General features: G+C 36.7%; 1 protein-coding gene across 4 annotated transcripts; it reads right to left on the bottom strand.

Annotated features, from left to right (window-relative positions):
• Positions 1 to 336: 336 nt before the first annotated feature.
• LOC306846667 (myelin protein P0-like) lies at positions 337 to 17,193 on the bottom strand. Of its 4 annotated transcripts, XM_079380207.1 has the most exons (11): positions 16,969 to 17,193; positions 14,924 to 15,004; positions 13,741 to 13,816; positions 13,306 to 13,584; positions 11,847 to 12,015; positions 11,313 to 11,719; positions 10,204 to 10,367; positions 8,801 to 9,014; positions 7,994 to 8,123; positions 7,388 to 7,436; positions 337 to 3,596 (listed from the first exon to the last, which is right to left on the bottom strand). In XM_079380207.1, the coding sequence occupies exons 6-11, from the start codon at positions 11,356 to 11,358 to the stop codon at positions 3,513 to 3,515; spliced, it is 687 nt and encodes a 228-aa protein (XP_079236333.1). In that variant the 5' UTR covers positions 11,359 to 11,719; positions 11,847 to 12,015; positions 13,306 to 13,584; positions 13,741 to 13,816; positions 14,924 to 15,004; positions 16,969 to 17,193; the 3' UTR covers positions 337 to 3,512. The 4 variants fall into 4 exon arrangements, with proteins under 4 accessions (XP_079236333.1, XP_079236334.1, XP_079236336.1 ...); XM_079380208.1 differs by lacking the exons at positions 11,847 to 12,015; positions 13,306 to 13,584; positions 13,741 to 13,816; positions 14,924 to 15,004; positions 16,969 to 17,193 and having other exon boundaries at positions 337 to 3,868; positions 11,313 to 11,462; XM_079380210.1 differs by lacking the exons at positions 11,847 to 12,015; positions 13,306 to 13,584; positions 13,741 to 13,816; positions 14,924 to 15,004; positions 16,969 to 17,193 and having other exon boundaries at positions 337 to 2,030; positions 11,313 to 11,462.
• Positions 17,194 to 18,070: the final 877 nt, after the last annotated feature.

The raw sequence follows: 18,070 nt of genomic DNA, 5'->3' as shown, positions 1-18,070 counted from the left end.
TAGCTAATGACTAGTAGGTCTGAAGCTTGCAATTCTGTACATTGCTATTCTTGTTGTGGCAATTAGTTTATTAGGCTACTAATTGGTTATTAGTTTCGCAGCACTGCAACAGTTATTTTACATAATTTTATGATAAAAACACTATGACATAATGTCCAGAAGTCCAGGTGTGTGTGTGTGTATGTATGTATATATATATATATATATATATATATATATTTATTTATTCTCACTCCAAGCTGAACTCAAATTTTGGCAACCCTGAAACCATATATTTTTTTAGAGTTATCACTGATGGTTTTTCAGGCGATTCTTTCAGTGGACACAAAACACACAAGGGATCAGATTTTTTTATTTACTTTTTTCTGAAATTATTTAAACTTGAGATTTTGCTTTTTACAAGACATTTTACAGAAAACCAAAGTTAGCTGCGTTAAAGTCAAAATAAAAGTAAAAAATAATTAGACTTTTTAATGGAGTTTGAAGAAAGAACGGTTACCTAGACCTGTACCAATACATACAACATGGGAATTCCCCGATATTTAAACAGTTTAATGGCAGGTACCATGTGGCTGCTCGACATTTACTCTGAGATGCATAAAAAGCATCTGTCTGTAGGCTAACAAACATATTTCCCACAAGCCCTTGCAATTCTATAGCTTTTCCAAGCATTCCCAATAAGAGCCCCTGTCTGGTTTGGGGCTGACATGCAAGACTTGAACAGAAAAACATTTCCTGTGAGACTGAGATGTTTATTGTACTTTGGCTTGAATTTTCACCTGAATATGTGTTCAGTCCAAGTCTTCATCCCAGTATTTCATAATTTATTTCTCTCTCAAAAACTTCCAAAATACTTTCCACCCTCATTGCATAACTTCTCATAGCCTTAACATGCCAACACCATGATGGTAAACACCGTCATGAAGAAACAACCACATGAATTCTGCCATGTCAGTCAAATGAAAGTGCAGAAATATTATTAAACATCATTAAACTCTATTACATTTCTGCTTCCAACACACAAACAGTCCCAGGGTGCTGTTGCACAGCTTGTCATTACTAACGATGACGTGACGAATGTTGCTACAATGTTGTTTTTATGTTGTTTTGTTCCCCAAACACATTGACGGGTTACAGACATATCGTCAGACTTAAAACATACACATGCAAAGGCGTGAAAAACACGCATCTATCGTAGTCAGCAGAGAGCTAGCTAAAAGAACTTAAATTTTTTTTGCATTGACATCTTTGCGACAGTAGGGCCGAATTAAAATGTTTTCTCCTGTGGGCAGCAGGGGGCAGGAGAGAGCACTGGGGTATTCTTACCAGCAGAAACAGGGGATGAGAAGAGGTGGTGGTGGATGAGCTTTCATGATAGTTAGAGGAGGATTAGAGAGAGGTGAAGTAAAACCATGACTCGGGTTGGAGCGATATGGCCTTGCTAATGATATGTGTGGAGATGGTCGGGGAAAAAGAGCAACCGTAGGAGCCGAGGGAGACAGACAGTTCTCCAGTTACAAGAGAGTGTTAAAATAATCAGCTGTTTGTCAGACAACAGCTTATGTGGACAGACGTGAGAATTTGACTTGGAGTATCAAGTAACTCTCACTGCGTGTGTTTGCCAACAGTATCGACGTCATTTTGGGCATTTCAGTCACTGCAGTCAGATCAAAAACACACCACAACTAAGTCAAATTCAAATTCCTGTCAAAAACCTATTGGGATAGCACTTAAAGTTGCTTGATGGGATACATGAGATGACGCCATGAGTGTTAGTGTGTGTTGGACGAAATGTGAACAACTTTTATGTGACTGAAATGAAATTTTAACAGTGAGCAAGTGTGTTTGATTCCATGACTAAAAAAAACTAGTGCTATATTTAGCTCTCAGTAAAAGAAGGATGGGGAGGGAGGCTACTTTAGGGGGCCGGCCTACAGGAAGTGATGTAATAGCACCAGTATATCAGATGACACGAATGATGAAAGAATAAATGGAAAAGTAGAAAAAAGACAAAAATGGTGTCAGAAGTGCTATAAGGAAGGGAGATTAGAGAATGGGAAGACCAAAGACAGACAAAAAAAAGAGAGACAGGCAGTAAAACAGAGAAAAATAGAAAGAGAGGGAGGGAATGAGAAAAAAGGCAGTTAATATAAAGTTTCCAAAATCATTTTTTTAACAAAATACAAAAGTGTGCAGCTTGGCTTGTGTTCTTGTATAAGATTGTATGTGTGTAGAGAGAGAGAGAGAAAGACAGAGAAAGAGAGAGAGAGTTGTCTGTCACTTAACAAGAGGAAACCATTCTGCCACTATTACAGCTCTCACAAACTATCAGTGTGTGTGTGTGTGTGTGTGTGTGTGTGTGTGTGTGTGTGTGTGTGTGTGTGTGTGTAGTGGATGGCTCTCAGCTCTGGGGTTTTTTGTGTATGTGTGAATTTTTTTTTTTTTTTTAAAGACTGTCCTAACCAGGTGCAGCACAACAACTTGTTTTCCCTGAAAGCAAAAACGGAGCGCATTTTCACAGAACAGATGTACAATATACGACTCGAGTGGGGTTCAAAAGTCCACAATGAAAACCTGGGATTTGAGCAAATTTAAACCTGGAAACATCCCAGAAGGTTTTAGGATTTTTAGGACTTAAAATGCTGCACTATTTGTAGTTTAATGAGAAATACTGTGCATGTAAACTTGTTTGTACAGTTAAGATATTCTTGCTTCCACTTAAGCTCAAGATGACGTTTGGATCACCTCAAATCAGGTTTTACACAAGATTGTGGAGTGTTACTAACAGATTCTGAAATTCATATGAATTGTTTTAATTCATTTTTTTAATCAAATTTGCTTACAAATTTTTAAGCGGATTATATATTTTTTCATCAAAAATGCATTGAAAAATGCAAAATAGAAGCCATTTAGAATTTTGAACCTCACTGAATGTGGAGTGTGCTTTTGAATGAATTAGATTTTAATGTGGACGGAGCTACATAGCTGAACATAACAAGGACAAAACATAAACAAACCACATGATATCAAATTATCTAATAATTATGTATTATAATCATAAAACATCTTGTCACAGCTGCAAATAAATTCACAGATATTGTGTTTGTAGTCTGTAGATTTATCGTGCCACACATAGATTGGACACAGTCTTTTTTTTTTTTGGAACCACACTTTTTTCATTTGGAATTGAATTAAAATGAGACAAACTTCACCCCTCTCCTGTCCTCCTGTTTTTAAGGATTCATCTTTATCTCCTTGCCTCCAAAACTCTCCACCACCCCCTCTTTTCATACCCGTCTCTCTCACTTGAGAGTGAATTTGCGCGCGAGTTGAGAAAAGAACGCAGCGGGACTCGATTTAGTTTGCCCTTCCTCTCTCTCCTGTTTAGTGAGCTCTAGCTCAATGGTCATAAGAACCCTGTCCTGCCTGCCCATCCCCGCTGCCTCTTCCTGGGCTAGGGTCTGGGTGGAGGCGGCCCCGCTCAGGAGCTCTAGCTCTCTGCTCCACAATCCCTATTTCTTCTCCCTGCGAGACTCCTGTTTCTTCTTCTCTGACGCTGCCGCCTTCAGCTTGGCCGGATCCGTCACAGCCAAAGCCTGGAAAGAGAGAGGGAGTGTGGAGAGGGGAGGAGTGAGTCACTACGGGAGGAAAGAGAAAGAGAGAGAGAGAAATAGAGAAATAAAAAGAAAGCAAGAATGAGAAAGAGAAAGGGGAGAAGGGAAAGAAGGGCTTGTGGGTTAGGTGGGAATGGATATGAGGAACCAGAGTAAGGGAGGTAGTTTCATTACAGAAGAGAAGAAGAAGAAAAAAGAGTGAAATGTTAAACGAGGGGTTAGAAGGAGATGAACACCAGGGGAACTTTCGGTTTCTGGAAAGGGAGGACAAAACAGGAAGTGGCCAGTTAGGGAGTGATGGCGTGACATCACAGCACCTAAATAAAAGAATCTTTATACAGCTGACCTTTGACCCCTTAGGATGCAGAAACATTTGATTATCTTTAGTTTTTCATAAAGAAGGTTTAGTTCTGTCAGAAACCTGAAATGGTGCTGCATGTAACTCAGTTAAAGGTGAAGTGAATCATTTTTACAAGTAAAATACTTTCTTTTAACCCAGTTTTCAAAACCATAAAAGGGTGGTAAAAGGGTTTTGGAAAGATATTGTCAAAAATAATGCCATTTTCATTTAATGCTATTAGTAGTGCATAAATTAAACACTTCACCTCTAAAGGAATATTCCAGAATAAATACTTCAGCAAGTTTCCGCTATGGGATTTTAAAGTCCTGAGATCTTAGTTCTAGTCTGCAGCCCATAGACTCTTTATCAACCTGCATTCAGTTCAGTGGATATTGGAGGGTGGACTGGGTTTACACTGACAGAACCAAGAAAATAAAGAAGTGAAAGAGAAAGAGTGAAGCTGACAGGAGACGCACACGGAGGAGCACAAATAGAGAAGCGTATACTGAAACCGTTGACAGAAAGAAAGAAAGAAGAAAGGCAATAAAGACAGAAAGAACATGAACAATACAAGATTGGAATTCTGCTAGTTTGATCCTGTAAGAGATGAGATGTGTGTGAGGAAGGCAGTGGCTTGATTGTACATGATGGTGTTTGTCATGATAAAATATATGATTAAAGCAGATACATGATTCAGTCTTGACAGCATTTTACTGTTCACCTGCGGAGAGAACGGAGGACAGCAGGAAAGGGAGGGGACGAGACAGCTAGAGGAGAAAAATCAGTGATATGGAGGAAGTGAAGGATAATGGCATGGAAAAGTGCAGAGAAGAAAATAAACCCAGAGAGATAGAAAAAAAAAAGTAAGGTGGTATGTAAATGAATGGCATGTTAGCACAGAAAAAGATGTATGAGCTCCATTTGACTGCCAGCTCAATGACACTGATATGGTGATCCCTAAGTCCACAGGACCATAGGGAAGAGCCTAGTGTGATAATGAATTCTTAAATCTGGACAACAAATCAATTTCCATTTTCTGCTTTTTGGTTTAACCTTTAATGTCGTCCCATAGGTATCTTAAAAATTGTTATACTGTAGCCTATTATATATATATATATATATATATATATATATATATTTCTCCACATGGCTTATTTCACACAATTGCAGTATATGTAGCAACAACAAACATGCCTGTGTCCTTGTATCCATCACAAAATGTAGTTTTGAGACCAATGCTATATCCCAAATCTCCCTACTTCTATTTTTGATGAGGTACAGCTACTCTAGTCTAGACATGTACTGGATTATAAGTATGTTTACATGCATTGCGAATGAGGCTTCATAAACTGGCATGCAGACAGGAGCGCAAACACTGAGGTAGATGTAGCTTTAATTGGAGTTTTGACTTATTATTATTATTAACTTATTTTTATTACATTTATTTTATTATCTTTATTTATTAATATAAATTATTACTATTTTGTTTAACATTTTTTAATATTACGGTTTAATTTATTATATTATTTTATCTGGTTAAGCCTAATATATACGATCAGTCAAAAGTTTGAGATTGAGATTTTTTTGGTTTTTGAAAAAAAAAAAGTGTATGCTCACCAAGGCTGCATTTATTTGATCATATTTTTTAAAATATATTTTGAAATGTAATTTATTCCAGTGATGGCAAAGCTGAATTTTCAGCAACACATGATCCTTCAGAAATCATTTTAAAGGGGTCATATGATGCTTTTTTAAAGATCATTATTTTGTGTATTTGATGTAACAGAATATGTTGACATGTTTTAATGTTCAAAAAACACATTATTTTTCAAATACTGTACATTATTGTAAGTCCTCTATGCCCCGCCTCTCTCAAACGCTTCGATTTCTACAAAGTCCCTCCTTCCGACAAGCGCAGTCTGCTCTGATTGGCCAGCTGACACAGTGCATTGTGATTGGCCGAACACCACAAGCCACGTCGGAAATGTAACACCACTTTCCATAATCGCCAGCTTTAGCTTTCAAAATTATAGTAAAGACAGTAAATAATGTCCTTAGTTTTACCATCGGTTCAAGCCCAAGAGGGGAACAGAGTCACGTGACAGACACAGTGATGAAGCTCATATGTGTTTGCACACAAGCCGTGATTGTGACCGTTTCTCCCTCTCTCTCTCACACACACACACACATTTACACACACGACGCGCAAAATTCCACATTTAAACAGTCAATAGTAAATACTTAAACTAATAACAAAACATACAGTCGCTGATTCAGAAGTGCCAGATTGTCAAAGCAGATTGTCATTACCTCCTCTCCTAGGTTCACGAAACAATCGTCCATAAAATACGTAGCTGTTCTGTTGTAAGTAATCTTAATGATTCTTAAATGCATCTACTTTCGGAAGGCCAAATAAAGTGCTTTTGCTTTCGCCTAGAAACACACAGCGTCTCCCTGACATGGCTTCATCAACACTACTGTGGTTACTGAAACCACACCTTCTTTCTTTGCTGAACATTTGGGCTGCATTATACAAATATTTCCACATCTTGACGTCAAGATGTGGGGGCGTGTTCGAACGAGCCGTTTTAGGGGGGTGTGGCAGAGTCTTAACGCTGATAAAGCATATCTCTTTGGTTTTGAGACTTTAGTCTTTGCAACTTCAGGGATCTTATCTATGCACAATCAGCTTGTAACACTCCAAAGAGAAACAAAAACTTGAAATCGCATCATATGACCCCTTTAGTATGCTGATTTGGTGCTCAGTTATTATAAATGCTCAATTATTAATAATGGTTCTTATTATCACTTGAAATAGTTTTGCTATTATACTAAGAACAGCATGCACTTGAATTGTCTTTACTCTCACTTTTGATCAATTTCATGCACCTGTGCTAAATAAAAGAATTAACTCATTTTTAACAAATCTTACTTACCCTCAAACCTTTGAGTATTGTATCACAGTTTTTACAAAAATATTAAGCAGCACAACATTGCTAATAATAAGAAATATTTCTTAAGCACCAAATCAGCATATTAGAATGATTTCATTGTCATGTGACACTGAAGACTGCAGTAATTGCTGCTGAAAATTCAGGTTTGCATCATAAGAATACATTTTAACAGTTAGAAAATAGTTATTTTAAATCGTAATAATATTTAACAATTTACTGTATTTGATCAAATAAATTCTTCCTTGGTCAGCATAAGAATATAAATATTCTTAACTTTTGACTGGAAGTGTGTGGAAATGGACTGACCTAACTTGTTTTAAAAAGGACCTTGGTCAAAACTAACTACAGACAAAAGAGGGGGAGACCACTGGAGGACAGGAGGTCTTTAATAAAGCGCAAGTGAAAGAAACTAGCAAGCATGTGTGTATGTGAATGTGTGTTTGTGTGCATGTTTAGCGTGGAAGCAGGTGGGCACTTGCCTGTTTTTGCTGTGATCCTTCTTTTCCTTTGCCTTTCTTGCCATGTTTACTACAGGGACAAAAATACAAAGATTGCATGAACAATGTGGCCACCTGATGGAAGGAGGACTCAACTGCTTGTTAAGGTTGTGAAGGTACTCAGATTTTTTTAACAGTTGATAAGCTGACAAGTTGTAGAACAGTTGTTCAAAGTTGATAGAACAAGCACTTGTATAGAAGAACTAATCACTAGATTTGCTAAAGTTAGTCATTTACAAGTAGAACAGTATATTGAGTTACTGTACATTAATACTTAATATTTATGGACAGACTATAATGGACAGGCAGCAGTCGGTTGCTCAAATGTCACTCAAATATGTGCAGTTCTTGGAAAAATAGCTGTGCATTTAGTTTGACTATGCAAGAATAGGTGACTTAGTAGACCCCGGTTTGGCTGGGGTTTCTGTCAATGCCTTGCTCATGACGTGTGTGTTTTTGTATGAGTGTGTGACTGGTGGGGATCTGGGTTGTGTCGTGGTAAGCGTGTGTGTGTGAATAGGAGTATGTGTGTCAAGGCCAGGCAGAGGGTCGGGTCTGGCTTGAGGGAGCAGATGCTCCCAGACTGACCTCATGCTCAAGCTGAACACTCGTCTGGCGACCAGGAAACGCATCAGATAGTAAATTGCCACAACGAGGATCAGCAGTCCCAACACTACGCCAATAATAGCCCCAGTTATCACACCAGCCCGGACTGGAACTGAGAGAAAAAGAGAGAATATAAAGTGAGAAGCGTTGAGGTCTACAGATTAAAGAGCTACTGTACAGTTTTACTGATCTATTAGTTGCATTGTGTCTTTGTCTTAATGCACCTGTTTTATGTGGTGTGGGTTTTTACAGACACGACTATATTACTGAAAAATAACTCCAAACAACATCAATCAATGTCCACCTGGAAATGTTCTCATTTTTTCCTCGGCATATCCCACTAATACCGCACTGAGAAGTTAAATTTACTGTTTAAAAGGGAAACAGAGAGGAAAATCAAAAACACCTGTGCGAAAAGCATTTATTTGATGAATTAGGCTCTGTGTGAGGCATTTGGATTCAACAATGGCTATTTTTCACCAAAATTGTACTCTCAGAAAAAAATGTACGACCACACAAGGAAACCACTCGGGTCGCTTTACTGTTATTTTGTGCTTCCATTAGCAACAAACTTTCATCTCCTGCCATATGATCTCCTAGATTTTGTATGCCACCCTGGAATAAGATGAGCCTAAAGGCAAAAAAGCAGTCTTGCTAGTACCTGCAGCAGGAGAGGAAAGCAAAGGGTTTTCTTGTGCAGCACGTTTCTCTGCAAAGCAGCCATTTTTGGTTTTTAAAATCATTTTTTATTAGTGGATGAAGACAAAAATTTTCAAAGTGATCTGTTACCATTCTCAAACACAAGCAGTCGAACGTTAGAGGGGCTGCCGGCAATGTCAGGTGGGTTCTTGGCGTCACAGGTGAAGGTTCCGTTGTCTCCAAAGTCGACATTCTTGATCAGGATAGAACCATCACGGCGACTTGGGTTCCCCACAAATTCCAGACGGTCCCGGAACGGGCCTTTGTTATCCACATAGGGTATTCCGCCTGCGTAGTGGAAAATCTAAATGATAGACAGGTTGTATTATCATTCCTATATCTTATCATAAAATGTAAAACTATATTAGATTTGATTACATCAATTAAAAAGAAAGCAGAGAATTTTCACAGCAAATCTACTTACAGTGGAAAATGTGATTTTACAGATTTGGACTAAATTAAATTTACTGATAAACTAATTTACAAATCAAATGAAGTCATGCTATTCAATTCACTTCACTCTGTATAGCGAATGAAATTAGATTTAGAACTACTAGAATTACCTGTATGAACAAGCATCCAGAAATAAATGCAGCCGGTTGGCCAATTTAAGGACTTGCACAGCACAGTAAATTTGGAAAGCAGAACTACACCCACGAGGAACTAATATTTCTGTTTGCAAGGTAATTATCTCTACAAACCACACAGACACAAGGATATTCCCAAGGGGTGGGCATGTTCTCATGCAGATATGCGAGTTACACTACCAGTGCATACACCTTTAACAGTTTTAGGGAAATGCAATCACACTACATTAATAATACGAGGCTGCATGCTGTAATTGCAAATTAAAATAATTATTACAAATTTGTGAAACTGAAGTAGCTGTTCTCAAGTAAGCACTGCCTTTTTAATTATCTTTATAGATATCCTGGAATATACACCTACAATAAGACGTGAAAATGTCCTTCTTTGTTGCCTTGGTTTGCTGAAAAATGCTTGACTATTCAGAAATAAGTGTGACGTTTAAAAAATAAAATGAAATCAGTGCAATCAATCTGCAGATTAGTCAATTGATTTATTAGTTTTGTGTGTGTTTGTCTGTATAGACAAAACATCTTAAAGGGAAAGTTCACCCAAAAACAAACGTTTTGTCATTTATTCTCACTCATGTTCTGTCAAACCTGTATAACTTTCTCTCTTGAAAAGAAACACACACAAAAAAGATGTTTAGCAGTCTGTGCAGGCCCCTTTTTTTTAAACATAAGATGAAAGTGGATGGGGGCCTGGGTAAAGAAAAGAGAAGCCTGGACATTCTGCCAAATATCTCTTTATGAGTTCCATGCTACAATATGCTATATGGGTTGAGTAATTAAAAAGGTCATTTTTGGGTTAACTATGACTTTAAATATTTTTTTTCACATAACTGTAGACCAGAAAAGTTGTAGGTGTGTGTTAAAATAGTGAGTTTCTGCATTTGCATTTCTACGCACAGCAATGCTGCCTTTTGCTCCATCTGGACGGTAGTGCCATGAGAAGGTTACGTCTGGAGAAGTCCATTTCCAAGAGAAGAAAGAGCAGGAGAGTCTGACATCTGTGCCCACCTGCGCATGTCTCTCCCAGCTTGTGTACACAACAATAGCCCCGGTCTGAGAGGCTGGAGCATAAAAACACACAGAGTCAGGAATAATATTTATAATTCAAAAAAACATCTCTGAAGCTTGAAAAGTCAACAATTTGCCACTAAAGTTTTCTTTTAAATGATAGCCACAGAAATATTAATTTGCACAAATTAATATAATTAAAATGTCAAATGAAGTAAACAATTAAATCATAAATTCAACAGATTTTTTTAGTTCCTCAATTTATTGAACATTACATATTATGTACATATACGTAATAAAAAGCTTATACATACAAAAATTATGATGGTATGTACATATCCCTGACACCATGACAGTCTCTCTCGCTTCCTCTCTGTCCCCTTCTAATATATATATATATATATATATATATATATATATATATATATATAATCTTTTTAAAGAATATGGAACAATAAATATAATAACATAAAACAGAATTTGTATTGTTAATATATTCAATAGAGTAAGCATTTCACATACCTGTCAGAAAGTACTGCAAAAGCTCAAATTCACTGAATAGACAACTGATACAAAAATAAACCTTCACTCACAAGAAAAAAGAACAAATGCAGTAGTTTATTCTAGTTAATATTTTTGTAAATTTAGAAAAACAAAAGAAACAAATACAAATTAAAACAAATAATAACAAAAGAACTAAAGACCTACAGATATAATTAAAAGAATAAAAGATTCTATTAAAAACCGAAAAGAGCAGTAAAAATTAAGGAAAGAGTCTCTCTATTCTGACTGTGTGATCAGTCCTTTCTGAACTGCCTCATTTCTCAAGCATGGCCAGTTTTGAACAAGTAGGCAACAGGTGCACAAACGACAGGTGAGTCTGAACGTACAGTAATTCTGTCATACTGTATAGATGCTTATGAGAAGGACTTGTTAGCTTCAAAAGTTAGTTTGTTGTTACAAAATGATGAAAAGCAAGATGGATGAAATGTATTTACCTATGCCCAAGAGCACCATGGACGTCAGTGCCAGTACAGACAGCATGATCTCCCTCCGATCTCCCCGCAGGTCGGTATGTGAGGGGTTCCAAGAGAGCGAGGGATGGAGAAAGGAGAAGAGATGGAGGGAAGAAGGGAATGAGACCAGAGGGCATCAAGATGAGACTATTCAGCCCTGGACTTTATACCCAACCACACCCCAAACTTAAGCCCCGCCTCAAACACCTCATTATCTCTTGCCTTCTCTTTGGCCCCATCCCTGACACGATAGTCTCTCTCACTCCCTCTCTTTGTCTCCTTCTAAAACACAGTCTATGAACACGATATAGAAAGGACAAGTGATACAATAACCTGAGAATGAATCCTCTCTCTCGCTCTCCAGGCAGTTAATAAAAGCATCGCAGCATCTGTTTGACAAGGAAAGATCAAATTTGAAGGACAAAGACACTGCAGCAATAAAGAAAGACAATCTCTAAGTGAGTCAGATTGTGTTTGGAGTTCAGTGTGTGTGTCTGTGGTTTAATACTCTGATACCTTCCTTCTCCTTATCCTGTCACAGTTGAGTGCTGTTTGTCTGTAATCCTTCCTCTCTTATGCTGATGATTCGACTCTATAAGCAAAACCTGGAGAAGCCACCGCTCTGAAAACACAATGAGCTGCAGGTCTTTTCCATCTCACCTGTCCTGACCCGGTCGCCATCTGCCTGCCACTCACATTCACCGCAACAGGAAGGAAGATGGATTTAAAGGTGAAGGGTGTAATTTAAGTGCCGCCAGCATCACAAAATAATATTTCCAAACAGGTTTCCTGTACATTCCCCCAATCTCCCATTATTGGGACAAACAGGTTTTCATGTCCTAAATTCAAGCCAAATGGTTGAGCCAATGCTGGCAAAGCAATGTTTTGATAGCACCATGGTGTTTAGACTATCAGAGGAATCAACCTACCTTAATTTGCATATTAAACTGGACCAACACTTCATCTTTAACCCTATAAATCCTGCTGTATTATGTTTGATATAGGAATCTCTAAGGCCTCTACATTTTCAACATGATCAAAGCAACTGAAAAATCTGTTGAACACATCCTACGACATCCCTTCTTTCATTTGACTTATAGTTTATATTTTTTAGTAAGTAAAACAGCTTTTAGCGTAATTGTAAAAACATCCACCTTCAGGTTGTGGTACATTTGTTTTTGCAGTGAAATCTGAAATGATTTTTATAATGCAAACGTAAGATCAAATAATATTTCAGGATGAACATTTACTAGACTGAAGCACCTTTGTTTTATGTGATTATATATCTCCAATGCACTCTTTTAAAATAAAAATCATGTTAAAAGTATCAAATATGATACATAAGGCTTTTGAAGAATATTTATTTGCACATCTGTTGATAATCGTTGTGTAGCATTATAAGTTTTGTCCTCTACAATGATGTCTACAGAGCTTTGATAATGAAACTAAGCATTTACATATTGAATAAGGCATTATATTTGGAAATATAGAGTAGCAATTCAGAGTAATCCATTATACTATTATAAACATCTCATTTATTTACCTTACAAGGTATCAGAAATATATATATAAATAATTATATATACTGTGTGTGAGTGTGTGTGTGTGTGTGTGTGTGTATATAGGTGTTTTCTTTATATTACATAAGTCCTAAATCCCAAATGTATCAAATATGATGGCTAATATAAATAAGCTAAAGGTTCAATAAACTGTTGCACTGTAGTTCTGTAATTATTACGTTTGGAATGACACAACAGTGAATAAATTATTACGTATTTTTTTATTTTTCCACTGATATTTATGCATTCAGTATCCACGTTTATCTAAAGCGACGTACACCGCATTAAATATATTCATCTTTCAGTTCATGTATACCCTAGTAATTGAACCCATGACCTTGGCATTGATTGCGCTACGCTCTACTGTTGGGCTACAGGCAAGAGAGTAAGAATGACAGCAAGAGGGAGAAAGTCACCTCCTGACCCTGTTTCTCCTCTCGCTGCCCTTTCACCAGGACACGTTTATAGGACAAAGACATCTCTTTCTTCATCCTTCTCTTTTTCCATTTCTCCCTCTCTTTAGATTCCTCTCCTCTGCTGACGTCTTCCAGACACAACAATACAGAGAGAGAGACAGACAGAAAGACATGGGGTGAGCGGGCGGGTCTAATTTAGAGCTGCTTTCTCTTCCACCATCGTTGTGTCTGTAGACAAAGCTTTGCATTCTTTCCTCCTCCAGTCTCCCACCCACTCCTCTTATTCCAGTAAAATGGCATTAAAGCAGACAGAACATATTAGAGAGGGAGATATAAACACATGAGTTGATATGAGGACACTGACATAGTGATATGATAAAACTGACCATTTTGAAGGAGAATCAGGCATCTTTTGGATGTACAAACGCGTTTTACCTTTCCTTCATAACCAGAAAAACCACATTAGTCGACCAACTCAACTGATTCATTATCCTCAGCAGCATAGCTTTTCCTGCCGAGAAAGAAAAAAGAAAAGTTAAACCAGTTCAGCTGATGAAAATTTTAAATCAGTTAAAAAATATATTATTAATTTTAGATACACTACCATTTAAAAGTTTAGGGTTAGTATAATTTAGATTTTTTTAGGCTGCATTTATTTGATAAAAAATACAATAAAACCTTAACATTGTGAAAAAAAAAATCTTGCAATTTAAAGTAAGTGTTTTCTATTTGAATGAACTGAAATTTTATTTACTACTGGGATGTAAATCTCACCGGCCATTCCTCCAATCTCCAGTGTCACATGATCTTTCAGAAATCATTCTAATATACTTATTTTGCTGCTCTTTTTTTAATTAATATCAATGTTGAAAACAGTCATGCTGCTTCATTTATTTATTTTTTTGTGGAAACCATAATACTTTTTATAGGACACTTTGATGAACAGCATCAATTTAAGTGTCAATTTGAATCAATTTAATGTTTCCATACCGAATAAAAGTAATAATTTCTTTCAAAAGAAATAATCTGAGCCCAGACCTTTGTGCAGTAGTGTATATACAGTATTAAACTAAAGTATTAAACTAAAAAACTATTTATAGGGGAATAACTAGTTTGACAGTTTACCATTTGCTGCTAAGGAAACTAACAGGCTAGATAATAAAGTAAAAATAAAAATATGCACATTAAAAATGCAACTAATGACAGTTTACTCAACTTGAGAAATATAATAATACACAATGCCCAGTACGTCATCTAACAAAAGCAGCCGAATATGACATTCCCGTTGGTTTCCAAGGTTACGGGTTCCCTTCTCCCCTTCTTTTTTTCCGTTCAGAGCTACAGGGACTGTGAACCTTATTACACATTTTTGCAAATATGCCAGTTTAGGCATTTTTGGCCAATTTATTGCAATCCCGGAGGAGATGCAACTAAAAACAAACGGACAAATAAGAATACATAACTCAAAGATGAGAATGCATAAACAAGGCGATGCAATCGGGTTTACGCTAATGCGAGTATATTAGACATGTTTGTTGCATACGGATGGAAATCAAAGAGCATGACCACAGTGTTGACATTGGGTTTGACTTTGACAGCAGGACCAATCAAAATGCACCATCAGCTGAATCCCAAATGAGAGCTACTGGAACACACAGTCTTGAGTGACAGCTGTAGAATGAGCTGGCTGATGAAAAACCTGCAAAAGAGAGAAAATTGAGAAAAGATAAGAGACGACTGTGTATGTGTGTGACGCACAGACACAAAAAAGCAGCAGTGTATACATGAGAATAAACCACTGAAGACTAATGTGAAATGGAATGGAAATTATTGCACATCTACTTTATATACTGCTGAAAGTATCTTGACTCTAAAAATATGCAAAAACACCTTGATCAGTTTTAAAGAGAAGGTAATTTTATGTCAACCATACTGAAACATCACAATTTTTTTTTGTAATATGTTAATGTTTTTGCTGATATTCATACACATGCTGGGCTAATTGTGTATGTGCTTTAACGAGAGATTTCAAACTGAATAACGAAATGACATCAGAGAATATGTTTAATGTTAGGTGTAATATATTATTTATATTATGACAATTATTTTACAAAAAAACAAACATTAAAGCAGTCTGACATCAAAAATATACACCTACTAGATAAAGAGGTGGCATTCATAAAATAAAATAAATTAAAATAAACTAAACTGTTTTTATGGCTGTCAAAGTTAGCAGTGACATCAGAGAATATTTTAATGTTAACTATAACATATTGTTTACATTATCACAATTATATCCCCAAATAGACAAATACACAGTCCACAGCAAAGATTAAAAAAAGCTGTCTGACATCAAACACACGCCTACTAGCAACAAAGGTGACATTCATAAAATAAAATAAAGCAAAAATCGGTTAGCACTAGCATCAGATATTTAACAATTTTAACTGCAATATATTCTTCATATTCACATTTAACAGCATAAATGGGTAATAATGCATAAAGATTCTTAGCTGTTTTTATATTTTAGGAAGGTGGTCATTATGATTTGTGGTCCTTGGCAATGAGAAGTTAGAAAAGCCATTGTTTAACACATTAAAATATAAGACAAATGTTCACAGTCAGGCCACTAATGGCATCACACACATCACACAGCTGAAAATAAACAGTGTGACACAATAGTCTCACAACACAGAAACTGTCCTAAAAGAGTCTCATTTTGGGAAACTATGACAAGCTGTCAGAGCACAAAGAACATACAGAGATCTGAATATAATAAATTATTAAAACTTTAAAATTTTATTTTAAATCTAATAAACCACTTTGTGAAATATTTAGCTTAAAGTAAGCTCACTCTAGATGCCACTAGTTTTGATAAACGATATAATTTGTTATATAATGCACATTCGTATATCTTTAAGTGGTTTAGCTGTATGAATACTTTTTAAGCCATGCAGTGTACATTATATCTCATGACATAGGCCTATATATGTCACCATCCACACACACACACAGCAAAGGAGCTCTTAAAACTGTCTGACATCATCAAACCCAAGCCATCGACTGTGGCAACAACACACACACACGCCTAATGGCAACAGAGCTGACATTCAGCTGGGTCACGTCGGGACAAAGAAGCTATCTGTCTTTTCTTCCTCCCTCCATTCTACCCTCGGCCCTTGTTCTCACATGGCAGGGATGTCACAGGGAGCACCAAAACAAGGGATACAGGGAGAGAGAGAGATGAAGGGATACAGAGGAGGGGCATAAAATGGAGAACAAAAGCATTGTTTGGACTCAAAGATGAGTTATTGTGTTGAGGAACCGTGTTCTGGAGTAGGAGTGAGGAACTTGGGGCTAGTTTGGTGTTTCACTTTCTCTCTGCCCCTGTCAATGGAGGAGGACAGAGAACGGGCCTCGTTTGACTCATTCCAATGATTTTGTGAACTAAAACACTCTCAGGGAGTGTTTGAGACTGTTTGCTGATAAGTTAGCATGACACACACGCGGTCCTCTGGGTGGAGAGTGGTTTATTTACCCTGAGGAAACAGTCTGGCAGAGAAACCTTTGAGCGCTTGCACACTTATTCCGGTCCATACTCAAGGAATACAAGCCCAGAAGAGATAGTTCAGTCAAGAGTGAAAATCGCCATCATTTACTCACCCTCAAGTCTTTCCAAACACGTATATGGGTCTTCTTTGGATCAATAAAGGAAAAATGAAGACGACTCTGGTCGCTTTCGTCCATACAATTAACGTTACAGCTTTTAAGCTTCAAAAAGGACACGTCAAATCTTCATAAATGTGGTCCATGTGACTCGTACGCTAGGCTAGATTTCTTTCAGAAGTCTTCAGTAGTATATAATGCACAAATGTGTGAGCAAGACTCAAATTTAAAGTGATATGTCACCAAAAAAAATAAAACATTGTCATCACTTTTACTCACCTTCATGTCGTCCCAAAACTATGACCGTTTCTTCTGCAAAACACAAGATAAACTATTTTTGTCCATACAAAAATATACAATTTCTGTAGCTGAAACTGCTCAAACAAGTAAAAAAAAGCCTTGTTTTAGTAAAAACAATCACACAAAATACGAATAGCGCATCGATATTCTGATTAGAACAGAATACAGTGAACTTTTTTAAATTAGAACGTTAAAGTACACAATAAAAATTAAATTTGTGCAAAAACGTCTTTATTGTCTTTATTATTGGCAGTCCAAGCGAGTCTCCGAGTTAGATGAAAAATAAAACTTAAAAAAAAAAAAAAATTAGTTGAACAAATTTATAAAAACAACAAAATGGCTAAAGTTAAAAACAATTCAATAATATTAATAAACAAAATACATAGTAAACAACACTAAAACAAGTTGCTCTCAGTAAGCATACTGCCATTCTGAGCACAGCCTGTGAATATATTAGGATGACTAGATTGGTTTAGTGCTTAGATTCCAGTTAATAAAAACATGTGGTTATAACACAACCCCTTACTAATGAACAGCAGAGTCATTTAGCCGAATGCTTCAAGGCTCTTAAAATCAATGCTCTTATCTGCAATCCAAACCAAGCAAGTACCGCTCATGGGCTATTTTAATGAGCACTAACGGTTGAATTATTAATACTGTATTAATTTCACATAAATTAAACTTGTATTAATTCATTGTAATTCCTTTCTCAAAGACTTCCACAGATGGGTGAAGCCTCTCCCACGAATGCTCACTATTACTAGACTGTCACAGCAACACTTTAAAATTCTCTTTAGTG

The sequence above is a fragment of the Barbus barbus genome (genome assembly GCF_936440315.1).
Source record: "Barbus barbus genome assembly, chromosome: 26".
Lineage (NCBI taxonomy): Eukaryota > Metazoa > Chordata > Actinopteri > Cypriniformes > Cyprinidae > Barbus > Barbus barbus.
Note: the sequence above shows the minus strand (reverse complement) of the source record. Positions and strands in the feature narration are given on the sequence as shown.